Source organism: Notamacropus eugenii, chromosome 1, assembly GCF_028372415.1.
Source record: "Notamacropus eugenii isolate mMacEug1 chromosome 1, mMacEug1.pri_v2, whole genome shotgun sequence".
In the NCBI taxonomy this organism is placed as follows: Eukaryota; Metazoa; Chordata; class Mammalia; order Diprotodontia; family Macropodidae; genus Notamacropus; species Notamacropus eugenii.
The window spans coordinates 173,256,938-173,281,598 of record NC_092872.1 but is presented as its reverse complement, the minus strand read 5'-3'; the positions used below and the strand labels follow the sequence as shown (position 1 = coordinate 173,281,598).

General features: G+C 40.0%; 1 protein-coding gene across 1 annotated transcript in view; it reads right to left on the bottom strand.

Annotated features, from left to right (window-relative positions):
* CEMIP (cell migration inducing hyaluronidase 1) overlaps positions 1–24,661 on the bottom strand; it is a 246,386-nt gene that overhangs the window by 95,524 nt on the left and 126,201 nt on the right. The window contains exons 2-6 of the mRNA XM_072619226.1: positions 23,166–23,284; positions 15,382–15,531; positions 14,180–14,318; positions 11,385–11,621; positions 5,286–5,465 (exon numbers count right to left, since the gene is read on the bottom strand). Of these exons, the coding sequence (XP_072475327.1) occupies positions 5,286–5,465; positions 11,385–11,621; positions 14,180–14,318; positions 15,382–15,531; positions 23,166–23,271 (812 nt within the window). The 5' untranslated portion in view covers positions 23,272–23,284. The remainder of the gene's footprint in view (positions 1–5,285; positions 5,466–11,384; positions 11,622–14,179; positions 14,319–15,381; positions 15,532–23,165; positions 23,285–24,661) is intronic.

The window sequence follows — 24,661 nt, the reverse complement described above, 5'->3', positions numbered from 1 at the left end:
CAGTACTGACTGCCATTGGCTATCTTAGCCCAGATGAAGAACTGCCTCCATTTGTAAGGTGGGGAGAGTAATACCTCCTCCATGGTAAAGAATGAGACAATGTATCTGGAAATTCCTTTAAACTCCTCAGAAAGAAGGAAACAAGGATCTTTTAAGCACCTACTATGTGCCTGGTATTGTACTAAATGTTTTACATATAATATCTCATTTGATTCTTATAATAACCTTCAGAAGTAGGTATTATTGTTATTCCCATTTTATAGTCGAGAAAACTGAGGCAGACAGAGATTAAGTGACTTGCCTAGGATCACACAGCTGTTAAATGTTTGGGGCTGGATTTGAACTCAGATCTTCCTGATTCCAGACTCAATGTTCAATTCTTGCTTCCATGTCAAGGAGAGTTTGCAATATGTCCTCTCTCCCAAATTCTCCAGGGCAGACAAACATAAAATCAGCCTCCTTAAAGATCTGTTTTGTCACTACCCTGCCTTGTTTTGACATGGCAGCAGCTAAGAGTCATTGTTTCTTGCATTAATTTTAGTAGAAACTCAGCTTTCACTTTGAGAGGATTCTGTAGCGATGCAACCTGTCAACATCCCATGTTCACATTGCTTCCTAGCAGCCAGTCAGACTTCAAGAATTAACTCATGAGCCCAGGAACTGTGATAAAAAGAATTTTTCATCTACGCTGGCTTTGGGGAGAATTATGCTTTTCCCTTTTTGCTTAAGATGCAATGGAAAAGCTGGCCTTCTGTGTCTTCAGTTCTCATCTGTCTCACAAAGTTCTGATCTTCTGGTCTTGATAGGCAAGAAATACATCTTTCTAGTATATATATGCTTCAATATTTACCATCTTAAAATATATATATATATATATATATATCAGGAAAAACTATTATCATCACAGCATTCCCCCAAACACCTTCCCTTCTCCCGACTTCCCTATTTCTATCAATTGTACAATCATTATGACAGTAACTCAGTCTTAAAACATGAAAATTTTAGAAGGAAATCTTAGAGATATTTGACTCCTCCCTTTCCTACTCCTTTTACATCCAGCTGGTCATAAGTCCTAAAGTTTCTCCCTTAAGAATGCCTCCTATATCCCTATATTCCCTTTTCATTTCTATTGCTATCACTGTGGGTCAGGAAATCATTACCTAATACCTAGAACCAGAATTTCAGCTGGCCTCTTTTTCTCTGTTTTCCACTCCTTTAATCCATACTACACACTGGTCACGGCCAGATTAATTTTTCTAAAGCATCATTTTAATATTTTGTCTAGATTCTGTCTTTCAGTTTGTTGTATGTCTGTTGGTATAAAGCATTATTCTGGACACTTCAGGGAATACAAAGATATATAAAATCTTTAGGGGCTTCTCATTCCCTCGAGGATAAATGAAAAGTCTTAAACTTGGTATTGAAAGTCCTTCTCAAACTATTTCAAACCACCTTTCTAGCTTTATTTCATATTATTCCCCTTTCTACATCAAACTACACTACTTAGTATTCCCCAGACTCAACACACCATCTCCCAGCAACATGAGAGTGCATGGTCATCTCCCATAATGGGAAAGCACTCAGTCCCCATCTCCATCTTTCAGAATCCTTATCTTCCCCCAATACTTAGCTCAGGTGCCACTTAGTCTGGGAAGTCTTTCCCAATCCTGCTAGCTGAAAGTGTTTTGTTCATTTCTTACATTTTTCCTAAAGTACTGTGGCTACACCAGGGGTGGGGAGTCTGTGGTCTTGAGGTCACATGTGGCCTTCTGGGTCCTTGGGTGTGGTCTTTTGATTAAGCCCAGGTTTTACATAACAAATCCTTTTCTTAATGGAATGTGTTCTGTGAAGTTTGGATTCAGTATGGAGCTGTACTTGAGGAACTGGAGGACCACATGTGGTCTTGAGCCCCACCCCTGGTCTACACCATTCTTTTCTTTCCACCACTCTTTACCTTTTATTATACTTAGTCGGTTACATTAATTTATCATAATCAACAACATTTATTAAGCCCCTATTATATGCTAGGCACTGTGCTAGGCACTAGGGTACAAAGATGAATTGTTCCTTCCCTCAAGAAGCTTACATTTACATCAGAGGAAATAACATATTCACATATGAACAAATAAAATTGAGGGAAGGCACTAACATCTGCGGGAACATAGGAGGTGGCATGTGAGCTGAGTTTTAAAGAAAACCAGGGATTCTAAAAGCAAGCCTTTCAGAAGGAAGGAATGCAGTCCAGGAATGAGAAAAAGTCTGGACAAAGACCTGGTGATGGGAAATGGAATGCTATGTGTACGGAACAGAAAGTAGGCCAGTTTGGGCTTTCAGTGACAACCATAGGAATTTGTATTTTACGCTAAAAGCAACAGGGCAGAGCATCCAAGCAGAATGTTAGCTCCCTGAGGATAAAGACTATGTCGCCTCTAGTTCTTTTACCTCCAGTGTCTAGCAAAGTGCTTTCACATAGCAAATGCTTTGTAAATGCTTGCTGAATGATGGATTTAAAACATAATCCTTGCCCACTAGTAACTTATAAACATGTCATCCCCTTGCTCAGATACCTTCAGTGGCTCCCTAGTGTTTATAAGCTCAATCCAAACTCTTCTTTAACCACATGTTCAAGATGCTTCATGGCCTAGGCCTAGCAGAGGTTTGCAATTTTCTCACCAGTACAAGCCCATTCCCCCTAGTCAGGTTGTCCCCACTGTCCTCCAGACATACTACATGTATTTTCTCACTCTGGACATTCCCAACCCCTTCTTCTGCCCCTCTCCCCACCAATCTCCACCTCCTCTCCATCTCTCTGAAGAAAGTTTATCTCTCTTATTATTCTCATTTTACAGTTGAGGAAACTGAGGCAGAAAGAGTTTAAGAGCCCTTCAGAGCCCATCTTCTCTAACCTGACTACCCACTCGATAGTGATCTCTAGCTCCAGATATCTTACAACACTTATGGTCTCCAGGACTTAGTCAGCATATATCATATACTCTTTCTAATTGTTTGTCATTTTTTTCTGTGTATAGATATTCATAATAACTATAACTTGCATTTATATAATCCTTTTAAAGTTTGCAAAACAGTTTATTTACATTACCTCATTTGACCTTCACCACAACCCTGTGAGGAAGGTGTTAGTATTATCTCCATTTATGAAATAAGGAGAATGATTTTGATGGGCATTAATAGATTTGCCCAGAATCACCAAGGTATCTGAGGAAGCATTTGAGCCCAGATCTTTCTGATTCCAAGTCCAGCATTCCAGACACTAGGACATCCAACTATCTCCATACAGGCATTTGGTAAAACATTATCTTGTCCTTCTTTGCATCCTCCAGAGAACAATGCACTATCTTTCACAGTGTTGGTTCTGGATAACTACTTGATTCTATTTTCAGTTCAGTTCCCTTCAGTTCAGTCCTACCCTTTGTATTGGATTAGAAGCTGTTACACCACGATGCCAAGCTGGGAGCCACAGAATTGCTGAATCACGGAATCTCAAAGCTAGAAGGGACTTCAGGGGTCATATAGTCAAACTCACATCTGAATGAGAATCCTCTCTATAACATCCCCTCAATGGAAAGGAAGTCGACCACTGGCCAAATTAGCTCATTCTATTTTGAAGTCAGAAAACCAAGGCACAAGTCTTATTATTTCCTAATAACTAGAGTGGCCATCAGCAAGTTACTGTATACAAATTTTTCCATCTGCAAAATAGGGGTAATAAATAATGCTTGTCCTCTTTCTACTTTGCCAATGAAACAACAATTTAACTGTTTGTTACAGGTGCTACATAATGCCATGTTACAGAGAAACAAGCAAGCATTCTGTAGGGTGATACGGATTCTAGTCCTGGTTCGGTGACTAATGAATTATACAAGTTACTTGTCAGTATTCTCATTTATGTAATAAGGATTTGTGGGGTCCCTTCTAGTTCTAAAAGTTTATAATTCTAAAGAACTAATGTTACTATATCTAGTTTTCAAACTTTCATCAGTTCTAGAATATAACACCTGTCTGAGTATATGGCCCTTTAACTTTCACAGGAAATACTTCATTACCTGGGATTACTCTCTCTTTGGCTATCACTTCATGGTCTTTCCCTTTGATGACTGGTAACAGCCCTTTGATCTTAACTCAGAAGAGTCACCATGTCTATACCTTATCAGGGGAAGGGTAGGAAGGATGCTGATGGTGGCCTCCAGGTGTCTACAGGATAAGATTTCCCCTCTAACTTTAAAGAGCCGAAATTCAAACCAATTATAAAATGTTGTGGCAATAGCTGGGTAAACACTGAACATTTTCAATGTCAGGGCATGTGCCAATATACACAGACAGGATGTTTTACAACCTGAAGGGTAAATATAATGCACACCAAGTTACATAGAAGACCAGCTTTTTACTGTATTTTACTGAGTACATATACTTTGCATAATCTCCAAATAAGCTTTTTGCCAGTCCCTGTGGCATGGTACGATCCTGAATATGCACTTAACAAAAAGAAGGATGAACTTTAACTATGCATATATGAGGATAGAGATATAGATTTCTCTGCATCTGGGAGTACTATAGTACAGTGGGAAAAAATGTGAATTTAGAGCTAGAAGACCTTGTATTGTATCTCCCTTGGTGCCTAGCGCAGTGTAGACACTTTTAATAAATGCTTATTAAGGAAACATTACATAGGTGAGTGATTATTGTTGAATGAGTGAATAAGATTTTGTGAAAGGTGATACGATGTAGGAAATGGATCTAGATTTGGAGTCAGAGTTCTTCAAAGCCCAGCTCTGCCAAATGTCTTCTTTGTGTCCTTGAGTAAATCACTTAACCCCTCTCAGTCTCAGTCTCCTCATCTTTCCAAATGACAGAGTTGGACTAGATGGCCTCTAAGAGTTTTTTCTGGCTCTAGAATCTATGTTCTTGCTTTGATCCGGAGCTGCATAGCTAAGAGATTTCTTAGGTGAGATTCAAAGCAAGGTCTTCCCAACTATTAGGCCAGTAAAGTGTCCACTATATAGCATCTCCATACTGCTTCTCATGTCCAGTATGGATCTGCAATGTGCTTGGATCATGTTAATTGACTATTAAATAGGGGTATTTGTGTATACATGTGAGTGTGTGTGTGTGTGTGTGTGTGTGTGGTGGGAGACTTGCCAGGGAGGAGGGGCTATTTATAAAGAGGTAAGTTTTCCACGTGAAAAGACTGTGCTATTCGGAGTCTTGGAGATCACATACATAATAAGAGCTCTGTCCCCTTCTTTCCTGGCAGAATGGACACATACCTAAATCCCAGGCGCAGGAAATGTTTGCTGCCCAGTTTGGTCATGGCTTTCCTGGCCATGTCATCGAGGTTTTGAGATCCTTCATCATTCACAGCCACGGAAAGGATCATACCATCAGCCACTGTGTTCAAATACTGTGCCAGGCGCTCACTCTCTTTCTTGGATTTATAAGTATCAAACCTAAAATAGAGAACAAAAGTTAGGACTCTCTGCATGGGGAACATTTATGCAAGCTAATTCCAAATGTGACAGCTAACAGAAGAGGACAGCACACTACTCACTTATTTTTTTAAGGAGTGCACAGCGAAAGATATTTTTTTAAACTTAGAAATAAATCAAGGCCTCTTGCATATTTGACTTTTCAGAAAAAAATCAATCCATATTTCCAAACCCAAACGGAAAAAATCTCCACAGTATTCTAATGATCTGTTTGAGCCTGGACTAGTGGAAAAAGATATTGTATTAGATTCAGGGACAGCTGGATGGTGCAGTGGATAAACAACCAGAGCTGAAGTCAGGAAGTCCCATGTGCCTGAGTTCAAATCCAGCCTCTGACATTTACTAGCTATATGACCCTGGGCAAGTCACTTCACCCTGTTTGCCTCAGTTTCCTCATCTGTAAAATGATCTGGTGAAGGAAATGGCAAACCACTCCAGTGCCTCTGCCTAGAAAATCCAGAATAAGGTCATGAAGAGTCAAACACGACTAAAACAATTCAACTACAAATTAGATCCAAGAAACCTGAATTCTGTTTCTAGTTCTGCAACTATGCTGAGGGACCATGAGAAAGTCATTTCATCTCCTGAGTCTCAGTTTCCCCTTCTCTGAAATGAGGACACTGGACTAGATGATTTCTAGAAGAAGCAGCCCATTCTGACATTCTATTATCCCCATCATTATTATTTTTAGGAACACTGGAACCTTATTGTAAGAGAGTAAAAGGAACAGTTTTTTTCACATTGAGGTCTCACTTAAAAATTGTTATGAAAAAAATCTGTAAGGTTCTTGAAGTGGTTTGTAGAAATCAGGAAGCCAAAAGCAGAATGAAGTATCTCTGGCTATAAAAGGGGATAATGCCATTGATATAAGGAGAGAACTCCTAGATCAGAAAACTTCCTCTTCCAGGGCAGGCTGGCAACTTCTCTGTAACATATTATCTTAGAGAGCCGCCCAAAACACTAAGAAGCCAGATAAGTGACTTGCTCAAGATCACGCAAGCAATGTGTATCAGAAGCCAGGGTTTCCTAACTCTGGGGTCAGTTTTCTATCCACTACCCCAACGTAAAGGAAAAGTGACAAAAAGGGAATATTTCAATATAAATTTTATCTTCAAATTTGTAGCCTAATCTCATCCTTTCCTAACTCCTGAGGATTTTTTTCTCCAGTTTTTATTCCCTTACTTTCCAGCACTGTCAAAATCTTCTTCTCCATTGATTTGCACTTCTCTGCCTTCATACATGTTTGAGTCTGACCACTGGGATGGGGGGCAGGGAAGGCCTTCTTCATCTATTCCTCCTTTAGGGCAGCTAGGTGGTGCAGTGGATAAGAGCACCAGTGCAGGATTCAGGAGGATCTGAGTTCAAATCTCACCTCAGACACTTGACACTCACTAGCTGTGTGACCTTGGGCAAGTCACTTAACCCCAACTGCCTCATCCTGGGTCATCTCCAGTCACCCTGATGAATATCTGGTCACTGGATTCAGATGGCTCTAGAGGAGAAGTGAGGCTGGTGACCTGCACAGCCCTCCCTCACTCAAAACAAAGTCAAGTACAAGTCATGTCACTGTTTCTCTGATGGTATGGTCTTCTTCAGCAACGAAGGACAAACACACACACACATATTCCTCCTTTATTTGACAACCAATTTCATTTCCCCCTAAAGACTCCTAGAATTATAGATCCAGAGCTATTTCCTTTGTTTTCTCCTTATTCATTATTAACTCTGCAAAAATTATTATTTTATAAAGTGAAAAATTTAGTTCTCAACAACGTTTTCATCTATTTTTGTACTTTCTTTGAAATTAGGATACAATGCCACCAGGTGGCAGCAGGTGCCTTGCTTGTATGACAAACCACAGATACGGTTTACTAGAGATGGAAATAAGCATATTTCTCTTCAAAAAAAAAAAAAAAAGACAAACAAATAACAATAAAAAACCAACTCTTTTCAAACCCAAATAAACAATATTATAAAATATTATGATAAAGAAGATACATGCAGACCAAGCTTTTAAAGAAAAAAAAGCCAACTATGCATCATTTGGTACCTTTCTCCCTTGTCCTTACTGTTAACCATCAGTGCTCCATTTACCCAAGGCCCTACCCTATTAGTGATTAAGATGCTTCCTTTCTGACTCACCCTAGCTTTTTCCATGACACAAGAACTTTTGACTACTCTCTCCTATAGACTAGCATTGAGATATTTTCCCTCCATTTTCAGCTTCCTCAGAATTCCTCTTTTTATTCAGTAGAACAAAGCCAAATTTCTGCATCTCCCTGAAAGTAAAATAGCTCTCCCCAGTCAGAAAGGAGTAACTTTCTATTTCCCATTTTAAAAAGAGAGAAAACTTTAACTCTCTCTCTCTCTCTCTCTCTCTCTCTCTCTCTCTCTCTCTCTCTCTCTCTCTCTCTCTCTAATAGATAGTCTCCCCTATTAGACTGCAAAAGCAGGGACTTTCTTTTGTCTTTTGTGTCCCAGTATTTAGCACATAGTAGGTGCTTAATAAATGTTTACTGACTGACACACTGAGATATAAGGATAACAATAGATGCCTTACATTTATAAAGTGCTTTGCAGTTTACAAAGTACTTTTCCGTGTTACCTCATATGACACTCCCAAAACTCTCATGAGGTAAGACTTTAATTTTATTTTTCACATGAGAAAACAAAGGCTCAGATTGGTAAAGAGACTTGCCCAAGATCGAAAGGCAGAATAAGACAGCAGTTATAACCTACCCTCTCTGCCTTCTTCTGGCCTGACTCTCATTGCATTACTATGCCATGCATCAGACCATATCTTGCATCATAAATTGCTTCTGAAGCAAACTGCTTTCTGAAAACAAGTATCTTTTGCTAAAGAATGTGATATTGTGGATTACATTTTCATCACAGAACTTGACAGAGTTTCATAGCAAACATTTAAAGCAGTTTCATCAAGGCTTCTGTGACAATAATTTGCATTTTTGTCCCACCACACTGTAAAAACTGTATTCCCAAAGGTCACCAGTGGCCTTCTTGCCAAATCACAGAATACTGTGGAGAGGAAAAGAATCTTAGAGATCACTTCCAGTTCAATTTTCTCATTTTGCAAATGAGACACCTGATGCCAAAGGTCACTCAGACAATTAGGGGCAGAGCCAGGGATTCCAGGTTGGTGGGCTCACTACTACACCACACTGCCACTGACTTTTCTTCCTATGTCAATCAATCATCAACATTTAGTAAACACCTGCTATGTGCCTAGCACTGTACTAAGTGCTTGGGATACAAAGAAAGACCAAAGACAGCACCTGACCTCAAGGACCTCATATCTATTAGGGGAAAGATGATGCATAAAAAAAATCTGAAGAAAGCGGAGGGGTGCCCAGCATGGGGGTCTAATGAAGTACAGAGAGGTGCAGCCATCTAGGAGCACAGCCAGATGGGAAATGATTAAATGGTGGCCTGGGCGCCCTCCTAAAAGGGAGGAGCTCTCCACTGTCCACCCCTCTATTCTCCAACTAGAGAGAAGTAGGAGGCACAGAAGCCAGGAATACAGACCAAGTAGGTGTGAGTTTTAGAGCTGATGTGACCACCAGGATAATGAGATTTCAGAAGACAAGATGGAGTCCCGGAGAGCATCCAGATGGGAAACCGATGAGCTCCTTTTCTTTGACTTCTTAATCAATGGCATTCAGCTTTAGAGATTAGCTTTCTTTTCTTGAAATGTTCACCTCAATGGTTTCTCTTATAATATATCTTGTTTCATACAATGCCTGTCCTGGTTATTTACCTACCTGTCTCATTATTACTCTTCTTATTTTCTCATCTGCTGTATCTGCTCTTATCCTCTAACTGTATATTACAAGAAGTTTTATCCAGTGGTGGGGAACCTACAAGGCTACATGTGGTTCTCTAGGTCCTCAAGTGGGGCCCTTTGACTGAATAGGGTCCCACTTGAGGACCTAGAGGGATCTGTTCTTTGAATTTTGGATTCAGTCAAAGGACCCCACTTGAGGACCTAGAGGGCCAAGGCCGTAGGTTCCCCACCCCTGTTTATACTCTACTTTCTGTTCTTCTCTTTTTATGAAATTAGGTATCAAGCCCATTTCTCTCTCCTTTGGACAATTCCTCCATTCCTGCCTGCTACCCCATCTAATTTAGGCAGCCAAGTGGTATAGTAGATAGAGTGCTAGCCCAAGTTCAAATTCTGTCTCAGACTCTTACTAGGTTTATGACCCTGGGCAAATAACTTATCCTGGCTCAGCTTCTTTAACTATATGGTGGGGATTATGATAACACCTACCTACCAGGGTTGGTGTAAGGATCAAATGAGATAAAGCACTTTGCAAAACTTAAAGCACTATACACCAGTTATTAGTTATTATTGTTGTTTCATAAATGGACTAATGCAAAAGCCTTTGAATTCATGTTCTTGATTGGCGTCTTTTCCTTCTCTGACGTATCCTTCCCTGCCCCTCCCTAGCTTGTTCTCACAATGGGCCATTTGAGCCATTGCATACTTTGTCTATCTGACTCTCTCTCTGCAGGTCAGAAAGTCTTCTTAGACCTTTTTCATACCTGGGGCCTCCTTCAGTACCTTCTGTTGGCTTAGGGGTCCTGGTTCCTTCTCCAATTTTGGAAAAGGTCTCTTGAGCCTGTTAAATATGCATCTCTGGCTCTCCATCTCCTGCTACTTCTATGATAAATAACAGTAAACTAAAGAGAAAACTGGTTGCTTCAGTAGCAATTCAGGTGCTTCTTGGGATCAGAGTAGGATAACTGTCATGCTCTCTCTGGCCTCACTGGGAACTACATCTCTCTTGGCCTCACTCTCTCCTTTTAAAAGATCGCATATTTTTCACTTACTCTACTTTCACTTGTTTCCCTTCTGGAAGTAATTTCCATTTGACTGTGGGATTACTTAATTGTATTATTGAAATCAAATGTTTCACATCACTTTAACAATTTCCAATATAAAAAAAACCCAAACATAGCAACTTGAGGTGCTTGACCATTCGGAGAGGACTTATCCATGCCATTTATAACTTTTACTCATCGGCAATGATATATAGAAATAATGCATCTTTACTGGATGCAACACAGGCTGTGAGTTCCTTAACAGTTGAGACTTCTATTGTCTTCCTTGGCATCCCCAAAGCTTAACACAGTCACAGCGCTTGGTACATAGTTGCTTAATAAATGCTTGTTGCCCTAACTTGACTTAATTTGATATAGGCAGAAGGCAAGGCTCTCCTTTTTGACAATTACTCATAGGCTGAAATCAGGGACTTGCTTAATTGTTGCTGGGAGATGCCTGGGGCTCTCCTTTATAAAATGTTTGCTGAGTGAGGCTGTCATATTAGATGGAGGGAGATACCCCTTGTCTTTGCTTAGCCAGGAGAACTGGAGCGTTAGATGAAAAACCAAAACAAACAAACAGATGAAGTTTGAAGAGCACTGGATTTGGGAACCACAGAAGGCTTGGCCTATGACTTACTGCTTATGTATCCTTGGGCAAACAACCTCTCTGGGTTTCAATTTCCTCATCTATAAATGGGCACAATAATCGTTGCAATCCTACCTCCTAGGTGTGTAGTGAGGAACAAAAGAGATGCTATATATGAAGCACTTTTTGTAATCCGTAAGACAGGTATTTGTAAGGTATTGCTATTCTTATATTACTTTAAGTGTATAACACTGTTCTGAATGAATACAGATTGATTCCCAGCAACAAAGTGAAGAAGGTAAAGAAATTGAGGCAAAGAGAAAAGTTACAAAACCCCATAACCTTTGTGATGGGTGTTGATTGGAATCAACTAAGAACATTCTCAGCACTAAAATTTAAGGTAAGGGTGGGGTATTGGGTTAAGAAAGAATCATTCAAGTAAACCTTACCTGTCCGAATGAATGACAGCACCAAGTTTGGGATTAATGACATGAACAATGACTCCACGATGACCCCAGCTCCTTTCAAAGTAGTAACCGCCTTCACTCATCCCTCCTGGGTGGAGGGTCTTATTCAAAAAAGTCCAGGAGAGCTTCTTCTGCCCGTGCATCTCCAGAGTTCCACCTTGGCCAACTCCAATGTACTTTAGTCCATAGTAATGGTCAGGCTCACTGCCATCGTCAGCTCTAAAAGAAAAGACAACAGTCAAAACAAACCCAGGTCTGACTATGAAATCATTAAGCAAATAAGCATTTATATAGTACCTACTATGTGCCGGGCACTGTGCTAGGCACAAATACTACCTCATCTGATTCTCACAACAGTCTTGTGAGATGGGTACTTTTATTATTATCCCCATTTTACAGTTGAGGAAATTGAGGCAAACAGGAATTTAGTGACTTGCCCAGGATCATTAAGAAGTTATTTCTGGGAGTTGCTGAGGAGTAAAGTACTGCCTTGAAGGCTGGGACTCACACATGATATATTACCCACAGATTAGTAAATACCACACAGAGCAAGTAATGAATCAGTCAACAGCCTTCACTAAATCTCTACTAAGTGCAAGGCACTCATAGACAAAAATGAAGCTGTCCTTGCTCTGAAGAAACTCGGTAAACATTTGTTGAATAAATCAACCTGTCAACAAAAATGGCAATCAGACCTTCCACCAATAAATCTACCTTCAGGGTCCAGGACATATATGAGATACTTTGATCAGTCCGTTAATTAACATTTATTAAGGATCTCATGTGCCAGTGTTAAGTACATTTATCATTAAGCTCACAGATATTGGAAACTCTTCTTTTGGCTTGTAAATGATACAAGTTTGGGAATTTATCAGAAATGGAATCTCTGAGTACTCTTATCCTAGTTGTACCTTGGCTATCATGTATTCTGAATAGAAAACAAGTCTAGCAATACTCAATTCATAAGGCAGGGAATGTGCCCTAATTAAAGGGCTGATCTTATACATGGAATGAAATTTCATTCTTTTAACTTTTGCTTTTTTCTTTCACCATTTTTATGAAATCCTTCTCTTAAATCCTATTTTGATGATTCACTGTTATATTGAAGTAATCTTGGGTTCTCAAAGGCTATAATTATATAAGTTGGATGAAATCTCTGGCAGGTCTCACTGTGGCACAAAGGAAAGAACACTGGGCTCTGAGGTCAGAGGACCTGGGTTAAAATCCTTCCTCTGAAAACTACTACCAATGAGACTTCAGGAAAGTTGTATAATGACACTAAGCCTCAGTTTTGTCAACTGTAAAATGAGAAGGTTAGACAAAGTGACCTCTAGTAACCTTTCCAGCTTTGTCTCTAGGATCTTATAAAGACCTCAAGCATGGGCCTGATGATCATTGATCAGGCAAGAACCCATTCAGCTAAATGTGGATAGTCTCATTTCCAGAAGACTGACCACCAACTGATGATTTTGGATGAAGGTGGTCTACAAAGGGCGGGTGAGGTGATCACTGGAAGGAATAAATACACCAATGAAACAATGGATATTTTGAATTACTGTAGTCTCCATAAGTTAGACTCTAATTGGAAGATAGTTGGAGGAACTAAAGAAGTATCGCACCTAGGCCATAGAAATTAAAATTACCTGTGAATTGCACATTTTTTCAGCATCTTCCATGTCATGGTGGCTTCCTTTAGAATGGAAGTTGCTTGTGAATTGAAATTGTTTTATTTATTGTGTCTGTATCCTGGCACCTAGCACAGTGCCTACCATGTAATAGGTATTTAGTGTTTGTGGGGTGGTTGTTGATTATCTATGTTTGTCATCAGACTAGAAGTATGATTACTTTCTTTTTTATGCAAAATATTTCTATATCAGTCATTTGTACAAGAAGACTCAAATAAAGGAAAAAGAATGAAAGAAAGAAAGTGAAAATACCAGGCCTCAGTCTGTATTCAAACAGTATCATTTCTTTCTCTGGAGGCGGATAATATGCTTCATCATGAGTCCTTCGGAATTGTCCTGGATCATGGTTTTGCTGAGAATAGCTAAGTCATTCACAGTTCTTCATAGAACAATATTACTGTGTATAACGTTCTCCTGGTTCTATGAACTACAATTGCTTTCATGATTCGAGGACATAAAACCTAGGTTTTCAAAAGTTATGCCCCTATGGTATGGGTCCCAAAGACCCAATTAGCTAATGAGAGAGTCTTCTCATCTTCTTATTATCTTTGAGGAAGTTAGGCAGTTCAGTGGATAGAGGACCAGGGGTCAAAATGTCTGCGATCAGGAAGGCCTGAGTTCAAATTCAACCTCAGACACTGACTAGTTGTGACCCTAGGCAAGTCACTTAACTTCTGTTTGCTTGAGAATTTCCTCATCTATAAAAATGGGAATGATAATATCATCTACCTCCCAGGATTAAATGAGATAATCTTGGCACATCATTAGCGTTATATAAGTAGTACTTATTACTATTAATCACCTCTGGTTCATCATCCGGTGATAGCCAAACTGTTGGCCTCCAGATCATGACGTTTTTGGCTAGAGAAATTAATGAAGAACCATTTACAAAATGGAGGAATTACTATCTGGATTAATAGAGAACATTTTTACAATAATGAAATTGTGAATTTTTCAAAGTATCAAAGTATGGAAGACTATTTTATACTGATATATCCCCAGTGGAACAGGAACCTTTCCTATCTCTTTTGGAAATCCTCCCTTATGTCCAATTCAATATTGTAGTACAGTCCAGGAAAGCTATTTACCTACCTTCCAAACAAGATGATGCTGAAATTACTCTGGAAAAGGCAAGTCTCACTCCCGACGTGCATTTCTCCACCATTCTCAATAAGTATATGTCGGGTCCGTAAGACAATTGGCTCAGTGTTATCCTTAATAACTAATTTTCCTGAACAGGAAGAAAGAGGATGAAGCTTGAATAGCAGTGTGGGGAGATTAGCATAGTAGAAATCGAGAGCTGGAAGATACTTGAAAAATTAATTGATCTAATCCAGAGGTGAGGAATCTGTGGCCTTGAGTCCACATGGCCACAGTTTCCCCATCCCTGGTCCAATCCCTTCATTTTATAGGTGAGGAAAATAAGACCTAAGGAGATAAACTAAATTGCCCAAAGCCGTAGGTAAGCTAGGAGCAAATATGGCCTACTAAAAGACAATGCAGAAATACAAAATATATGCTTCTGTCTAATGCTATGGCATGACCCTGGGCAAATGACTCACCTCCGTGGACCTCAGGTTCCTTATTTGTAACATGAGGGAGAGAGTGGACTAGATGACTTCTCAAGTACCTTCTAGATTTAAATGTAGGATCTCAGGAATATTCTCCCAAGGAGAAGTTTTTCTTTCTCCCTTTCCTCCCATCTTTCTACTCTTTTCTTTGGTCTGGACCTGTGATTTCATTAGTATTAGGGATCTCCTCTCTCTACCAGCAAAGGTTAGCAACTTCTCTGAGACTTAAAGATTTAAGGAGAATTGCCCAGGGCACTGAGACATTCTGTGACTTTGCTATGGTCACATCATACATATTGGAGACAGAAGTCAAAACAGGACTTTTTCACAACTGGGCCCTCGTTGTGCCTGGCTGCCATAACACCCTACAAGTAGCATCATATTTGCTTGGTACAGCTGTCACCATACACTGTGCTTGGAAGAGAAATTGTTTAGGAAGGAAATGACCAGTCCCAATAATCATCTCACTAATGATTGTGTTTTATAAAACTTCCAACAAGGACAAGCTATCAACCAGCTCTGGATGGCACAGAGCTGATGGTTAGTTCTGAGAACCAGCTGCTCTGACTGATATTAAATTGTAGCTGACTCCATGTGTCATTGATTCTGTCTATCTGAACACATGGCAGAAATCTGTCCTAGCTCTCTATCTTCTTAGAGGGAATATTAGGCAGGGAAGGAAAAGATAAGAAGGGGCTTGCTGAAGAATACTTTGCTGCTTACCTCCATCTGTAATGTGGATAGAATGGACCGTGGCTGAGGACGTCAGCAAAAGTTTTCTGCCCTCGCCAATGTGAACACGATGATATTCGTCATGGCCAGGGGCCCAGGGATGCAAATCAGGGCTATGATCAGGACATTCTGCTAATGCTCCTAGAAATAAAAGGAAGTCCAGAATCCATTAAATACCAGTTCCCTCGATATGGACCTTTTCCCCAAGATGCTCAAAGTGCCTGGAGGGAGACTCTATTTCATCCTCATTCACACACCCGCAAAATGGGAGCAGCATTAGAATAATCCCCACCTTCCAGATGGCAAAGATGAGTTACAAAAGAAGACACTGCCAATTTTCTAGGCAAGTTAAATGCTAGAACTAGAACCTATCTCTCTTGATTGCTAAGGGCACTTTTGTCCTTTGAAAAGTAATACTGATTCTCCTTTCACTCTGACCATAATGAATATGCTATCTCCCAAGCAGGTTCCATTTTGTTATCCTAATTTCCCAAACAATAAGTTATTGCAGCATGGTCAGGAAGCCCTGGGTTCAAATTTTATCTCAGAAACTTGCTAGCTGTGTGATTTAAACTCTCTGTGCCTCAGTTTCTCATTTGTAAAATAAGGGGGTTGGGCTTCATGTCCTCTGAGACCCCTTGGAGGTCTAAATTCATGAGTTTATAACTCTGTGACTTCCTAGTTCAGAGAGTATAGAAAGGGAGAGTTGGAAACAACATGAAAAAACCAACAATAATACATACTGGTAATTTCTGCAGTGTCTAAAACTCCTGTACATACACATCCTGTTATCTGAACAACAACCCTACAAGCTACGTAAAATGGGGCAGGGAGAAGCTCTCGTGTGGAAGGGACTACCTGGAACATCTCACTTCTTAGCTTACTGGGAGGAATGAACCTTTTAAATTCTCGTACAAATGTCAACTATGATTAGTATTGTTAAATTGTCCATTTCCATTTTGCAGCTGAGGAAAGTGAGCTCTAGAGAGAGTTTCCACAGCTTGTTAGTCTAGTCCCACAGTCTAGAACCCAGACTAGAACCCAGGTCTGCTCAGTGTGGTTCTCTTGCCATGAACAGACAGAATTCCTCTGGAGACTTGGCCTCATTCGTGACTTCCCCATGAATGCAGTCCCTTTCAGTAAATGTGAGCTTTGTCATTAAAAGATGCCTATAAAAAAATACTGTTCTTTGGACTCAGCCTTTCGGTTCCCTCCCATAAAAGTCAGCATAAGGCAACTCTGTCTGATAGTCACCCAGGTTGGATGACGTATTCTCCTTTGACTTTTATTTTTTTCTTTTAAAATAAATTTTATTGGTGCCTCAATTTACATTCCAGGCATTTCTAAATATAAAGCCCCATTCCTCAAACTATGTTGCTAACATCACATAACACTTTTTCCTTCTAAGCCTACACATATGTAACTTGAATTGAAAGGTCACTTTCAATCCAAATCCACAATTTAATTTTTTTTTGGCATGGAAAACCCTTGGGGAAGAAATTCCCTCTAACAATTCATGTTGGCAACTTACTTACAGTCATAAGCTTTGCAGTTTATAATTATAAACAGCTACCTGGGTCATGAAAGGTTAAGTGAGTTCTGCAGGGTCACACAGCCCGCATGGGTTAGACAAGGCACTTGCACCCACATGTTTTTGGTTGACTCTGAGATCATTCTCTATCTACTACTCCATGCTGACTCTCAAATTAATTGAACTCAATTCAAAAAGCATTTATTAAGCACCTGCCTTAAACCCAATTCACTCTAGAGCTCATAGACCAGACAACTGGTCCCTGCTCGCCTAGCACAGAGTGAATGTAAATACTAAATAGAAACTGTTTCTCTTTTACCCAGGAACTCTGAGGGTCTTCTCCTCCCAGTTTGATTTTTTTTTAAAGGGGCCATCCCTTGAGTAACTACTTAAAGAAGCCTATTCATTGAATGGGTGTATCTCACTCAAAGTGAGAATGTGATAAGACCTTAGCCTAAAATGGCCAAGGTCTCCCATCGCATCCTGGACCTTCTCCACTCATCCTGATGAATATCTGGCCATTGGACCCAGATGGCTCTGGAGGAGAAGTGAGTCTGGTGACCTTGCACAGACCTCCCTCACTCAAATCAAAGTCAAGTGCAAGTCATGTCACCATCTCCCTGATGTCATGGTCCTCTTCAAGAATGACAACAACACGACAACAACAATTAAGCACATGTCAGTTGCAAAACTCTTTGGTGGGTCCTGGGAATACAAAGACAAAATTGAAACAGTACTTGACCTCAAGAAGCATCCATTCTATTAAGAGGATACGAGGTATGCACTGAACAGTAACTTCAAGATAATTTGGTCAGGCATGGTCATGTATCTGGGTAATTACTACTGAAGGAGGCTGATACTAGAGGATCTCTTGAGCTCAAGAGCCAATTGGTTGCCTCCACTAAATGTGACATTAATATGGTGATACTACAAGAGAGGGGCACCACCAGATTGCCTAAGGAGAGTTGAGTCGGCACAGATCAGAAAATGGAGCAGATCAAACACCCATGCTGATTAATAGTGGGATTGAGTCTCCAAGGAGCAGCGTACATGCAGCCTGAGTGTGTGTGTGAGAGAGAGACAGAGAAGGAGAGGGAAAGAGAGAGGTGGGGAGAGAGACAGAGACAGAGAGGGAGAGGGAGGGGGAGAGAGAGGAAGGGAAGGAGGGGGGAGTGAGAGAGAGGAAGAGAGAGAAGGAGGGAGGGAAGGAAAGAGAAGGGGAGAGAGACAGAAAAAGACAGAGACAGAGGGGGAAGGAGGGGAGAGAGAGGAAGCGGGGAGAGAGAGAAATCGCAATCCCTGGTTGGTTGGTGTTCTAAAGAAAATAATTTTTTGAAGAGGAAGAAAGCACTAACAACTTGAGGGGGGAGAGAATCAAAATCCATCCACCTATACTTAAACCTAATCATGGGACCTGATGGAATCATTAGGCTGGAAACCTTGGCTGCCATCTGAGACTCAAATTATTGCATTAAGAGGAGGGAGTTGAATTCAGAGGGATTTTAATGAAACATTTTCTGCTTTTGAAGATTCAGAGGGAATCATGTTAGTGGCCATCAGACGGAAAACGCAGACTAGCTCAGCAGTGGGATCTTTATCTTAATGCAATAATATTGCATTTCCAAATATGTGGCAAAGCTGCCAAGATGTGTTTTAGAAAACTATTTCTGTTGGAGTATCCAGAAGATCAGAAAAGGAAAGCAAAAATGGGCAAGAAATCCAGGGGGCTATTTCTCCTCTAGGGAATCTGTGTAAGGAAAACTGACAATTCACAGTTTGACCCAAATCTGGTCTGTACACTTAGCTTGTGTTCAGCCTCAGAAATAGAGCTAGAGACCAGAGGAATGGCCCAGAGAGGAATCTTTAAGTATCCTTTCTGTCAAGACACAACCAACACAATTATCCAAGATCAATGAGTCACTGTTCATGTGTGCAGTATATTTTCTGCCCCAGGGACAGTGTTTTTCATTCCAGATACATTTAATCCTAGCTCAAATAGGCAAAGAAGTAGTGTTCCCCAACCATGATTTAGGGAGGAGTGGCTCAGACTTGGCCCAGAAACCTATAGGTCCAAATGGGAAACTGTTCTTGGATTAGATCGTGAGGCTAATCTGCTTCTATTTGTAAGGTTTCAGGAGCAAGGAAACAGCATCTGTCTCTCACCTTATTCATATTCAGTCTTAACACCACAGATATTCCTGTCCCTGTAGCATCTTGACATTTTAGCTTTGAGTGGAATTTTTTTTTTTTTTACTTTAGGCCTTGATGCCTCCATCAGGGAAATTTGGGATTTCCTTTGCATGATTCAGATTCAGTGTTATTAAATGACTTCCAGGCTTGGATCTGCAGTGCATTTGGTGAAATATTTGTGAGGATTTTTGCCATTTTCAGGCCAGTAGTATAGTGGAAAGGGTAATGGACTAGGAGTTGGGAAAGACTGACAATCAGTGCCTCTGACAGTTCATAGCCATGTGATCTGACTCGTTATTTTCTCATCTGTAAGTTGGGGACAATCATTCCTAAAGTGCCCTCCTCACAGAGTTGTTGGGAAGTTCAAATTAAACAATATATGTAAAGCCCTTTGTGTATCTTAAATCACCGTATAAATGCCAGTTATTAATAACAAGCTGTCTCAAAAGTCTTAGTGGACTGTTTAGCTACAAAAGCTTCAAGTCCCTGAAACTTACAAGACATCACTTTAGCTGAAGAGTAGAGGTCAAGTTAACATAGCATATTTTCTGCTTCTCCTCTGGAGTCTGAAATAGAATACCTCTGAGAGGGAGGGAGAGAGGGAGGGAGGTGGAAAGACAGAGACAGAGAGAGAGAGATGTTGTGGGCATGAAGAGTTTGTTTTTCTTTTCACAGAGTCTCAGAGTTAAAAGGAACCTCAGAAACCATTAAGGTCAACCTGTACTTGACCAACCCCTAGTTTTAAATGAACAAAGGGCCATTTTCAAGTGACTTGAAATTGAAAAGCAAGAGGGCAGCTCTCAATCCACCAGGAAACATCCAGGGAAGAATCTTATTTCTTCACGCCATATACCTAAAATATATCAAGTCTTTGAAGAAAAAACAATTTTTTCCAACTATATCAACACAGATTATAAAGGCAACTACAGTGATAGGCTCAGTTAATTAAATTTTCAAGTTAAAATATAAGCTGGTTTCATTTAAGTCACTAAAAATAAGATAAAAATTTTATGTAAATTGCTTTCCCATTCTATGCATTTGCACCAGCTATCAGCCATCCCTGAAATGCATCCCCATCTCAGCTTCACTTCTCAGGATCCTAATCTTTCTTCACATCTCAGCTCAGGTGCCAACTCTCCCATGATCTCTCCTAATACATTTATCCCTTCCATATTACAAGGGTTAGGGGCATGATGCCCCTCCCAATATCTGAAAAATCCACAGAAATTTTTTGGCCCTACCTTTGTACCAGAGAAGAAGTCGGAAATGATATGGTATTAAAAGATAAAATATGTTGATATTATACAATATTGTACATATATTTTATGCATTTCTGAGTTTCTAAAATTTTTCTGTGTCATCTTCTGGTCTTTGCATGTCATTTGTGGCTTTTGTGGAAATGTTATGAAAATTAGATGAGTATAGAAAAATCATCATCATACACAGTGATGTGACATTTCATTGTCAATCCCACCAGGCGCCACCATCTCATCATGCAAGTTCATGTCACAAATAGGTTTCTGATATATTATGCAGACAAGTGTGCTGCTTTCTGAATGCTTGAAGAAATGGTATTACAAATAAACTTATTAGCTTTGCCTTTTTTTCTTTTTTTCCTTTCTTTTTTACATTCTTAGCATGACATAACAATTAAAAAGTATGCTTAAGCACAGGCAATGGTTGGCACCGTAGTAATAGGAATTAAAATGTATGAATGGGCTGTTTTTTTAATTTAACTGCTTTTGTTATTGAAGAAAGCAGCTAGTACAAGTACTGACTGACTGATTAAGCCTAAATTAATCTCCGCTGTGAGAAAACAAATAGCTTAAATAATAAACATGAATTCAATAGAGGAATGCGGAAGGGATGATTGCAGATAGCTTTCTGCCATTTTTCCATTTTCTTTCTACTATTCTTATTTGTGTACATATTATTTCATTAAATGAGATAACATTTGCAAAGCACTTAGCCTAATGTCTGGTACAAAGAAGACTATTATTAAAGGCTTCTTCCCTCCCCTTTCCCCACATGTCATACCTTGACCGCAGTGGAATATAGGGTTCCTTGTTGACAGAAAATGGAATTTTGTCTTTGTATACCCAAACCCTAGCATAGTGCCTTGCAAGTAATGAATGCTTAATGGATATTCACAGAATCATAGAATTTTAGAGACGGACAGTACCTCAGCAGCCATCCTATCCAAATCAAGCAACGCCTAACCAAAATATCTCCAACAAGAGTTGCAACCTCTCCTTGAAGGACTTCCAATGAGGAGGTACTCATTACTTCTGGAGGCATCCCACCCCACTTTTGGTCAGCATTAAATGCCTTGAAATCAGGTCCAAATTTGTCTCTTAACAGCTCCCTTCTAATGCTCCTGGGTCTCTCATCTGGGCCTAAACAGGATGTCTAATCTCTTTTCCACAGGATATTTTAATTCAATTGCTTGAATGGCATTCACATAAAGGACTCCACAACATATTATCATGTTTTACCTGCCCCTCTCTGAGGCGAGGATTATTAAGTGACAAGATGAGGAAAACACCTTGAACTCAATGGAGAAAACCATCACATAATAACAACGATAGTCAATGAGACAGCAAATTGTTTTTTTAAAAATAAACAACTTTTTAAAAATGTGTTTTCCTTTTCAAACTTGTACTCTAACCTTCATTTGTATTGATTGTAGTTTTTTCAACTCACAGAATATTCTGTTCTTGCTCTCAGACATTAAAAGAAATTGAAGGAGATAAGTTGGGTATATTTGAGCTGCCTAATCATTCTCTCTAATAGCTTCAGTAATCGGCTTCTCCCACTGGAATAACTGGCCTGGATGCCTGACCCCACTTGATCTCCAGTCCTCCTAGCTAGGGCCACTCAACCTGATCATCTCAGATTCTGGAACAAATCTGGTCCCAGGGAAATAGGAATAAAAGGAGGTATGATTCCAGAGATCAGGCAGTTATATCCTAGTCCTGGAAGCTAGGTTCTTTTTTTGTCCTCTGTAAACCTTGAATCTCCATTTCCAGGGATGGGGTTCCAATCTTGCTCCACTGTTCCTAAGTCCTTTCCTTGAAATATTATCTAATAACCCAGGTCATCAGCCTTTAAGAAACTAGAATCCTAGCTCTGATCCCCACACCCTCTGGACTACTTGTGTGTCACCTGCTGCCAGATCTCATCTGCCTATTTTATCTCCACCTACTACCTACCACAAAAATTCCCCAGGATTGGGCCTCTGCCAGCCTTCCTGAATCCACCGCTTTTTCACTCTCAGCCTTTGTTGGACACCAGATGTCTCTGCTTGCACCTGGAACATCTGGCTGTTTATGGCTAGACCTTAATAATGTTGAGAAACTGCCTGTCTGAATCCTCACCAGTTACCTGCTACTAAATTCCTCTGATGTTCATAGGAAGGCTCACATGATTTATATAAATTTATGTAAATGAATTTATATTTAATTATATACGTATTTATTAATTTAATTTATATATAAAATTAAATTTACACAAGTTTATTAGCCTTACAGTAGGGCATTTTCTTTGTCTTCATTTGAATAGGCTTAATTTTAAAATTTTGCTGTCTCAGTCAAGATTCTTGACAAACTAAAAAGAAACAAACTACAGAAGTCATACGTGGAATAACGGACTAAGTAACTCACTTTGTTAGAATAAATTTGTTTGGGCAAGGTCTTAGAGATCATAGAGACCACACCTCCCCCCTAATTTTAAAGAGGAGGAAACAGACATCCAAAGAAGCCAGACAATTTGTCCAAGTCACACAGGTAGAAAACAGTATAGATCTTTGCTAAAACTCAGGTATTCTGATGGCAAGGTCAGTGCTCATTTCGCTCTCACGCTTTTCACTTCTGAAAGCTGTCCCACCTTTCCGTACTTCTTACTATCACTCTCTAGTTACAGGCTACCTCACTCCGGCAGTTCTCTCTAATCTCTAGGTCTCCACCCCTAGTGGTCTGGACCATCCTGTCACCACTAAAACCCCATGATCCTTTATAGAATCTGCAAGTATCACTTAGCATTAGAAACTACTCACCTGGGAACAGAGCAGGAGCGAAGAAGGCAAACCCCAGCCAGCTGACTGCCAGCACCATCTTGAGGAGAGAGGGATGCTTTCCAGCCTTTCCAGGTTTCCCTTTCATTCTGGGGAAGTATCTGAAACCAAAGCCCGCCAATGGCAGAAACTCAGTTGTGCCGTGAATTTTACAGATCAGATAGCCCCTTAACTTTCCCATCTGATTGAACTATGGCATCACATAAGATGTAGATTCCTCTTAACAGACTGAACCAAATCAACATACAGAAGATGGTAAACACAAAGAGGAATTGGAAGACAGGCCAAGTGGCAAGGGAATGTAGGGTAGAAACACAGCAAAAAGAACCAGAAGCACTAAGCAAGCAGACACATAGAACACACGCTTGCTCATTCACACATACACAGTTGATATACACAGCTGAAATTGAACACTCAAGGTTGTGAAATGAAGAGTCTGTACGAGCAGACATTCCTTCCTCACCATAGCTTGGGTAATGGGTCCAACCCAAAGGCTGGACTTTGCCACTGCATTTGTCCTAGTGTACAAAGATTGAGTCACAGATGAAATTCACCCTGCCCCCCACAGAGGGAAAAGTAAACCAACCCTCATTGAAAGTAAGCTGGGAATGACTCAAGTGAATAGTTACTTTACTTTACTACATTACTTTAATACATTACTTCACTTAGGCTAGACTATTAGAGGCAAATATTCATTTTAAACTTCCCTCTTCATCTCCCAGTATATACTCTCCAAAGTAACAGCTGAAGGTGAGTCCCTAGACAGGTGAACCAGGAGCTGGAGAACTCAAATAAACCTTCATTTCTTTATAGTCAATTGTGGTTTAGATTTGTCTTTTTTTTAAGTTGCATCTGACTCTACATGATCCCATTTGGTTGCTTTGGGGTTTTTTTTGCCAAGATACTGGAGTGGTTTGCCATTTCCTTTTCCAGCTCACTTTACAGATGAGGAAACTGAGGAAAACAGGGTGAAGTGACTTGCCCAGGGTCACACAGCTAGTAAGTCTATGAGGCCAGATTTGAACTCAGGAAGATGAGTCTTCCTGATTCCAGTCCTCAAACCCTATCCACTTCACTGTCTCACTGCCCGTCCCTTAAAATTACATTTGGATAAAAGCTCTTTTATTTAATAAAACAACCAAGCACATATGAAGGACCTTCTGTGCTCAAAGGACCATCCAAGGCCATTTTAGTCATGGTTCAGATAAGCCTTCTCCTTTCAGTATTTGCTCAGATAAACTAAGAATTGTTCCTAACTCTTCAACTTAAAGTAAAGCCCATCTCTCAAATGGTGGGTCCTGAAGGTCTCTTGTAGCTATGTGAATCAAGGCCTAAAGTTTGGATGAAGAAGCAGGTAAAAATTGAGTCAGGTAAATAAACAAGAAGTATTTGGCCTGATCTCTTCTTCTTAGGTGTACGGAGTGGGTTGTGTTGCAAAGGAAGAAAAATGCTATTTCTGGGAGGAGGGGGCTGATTAA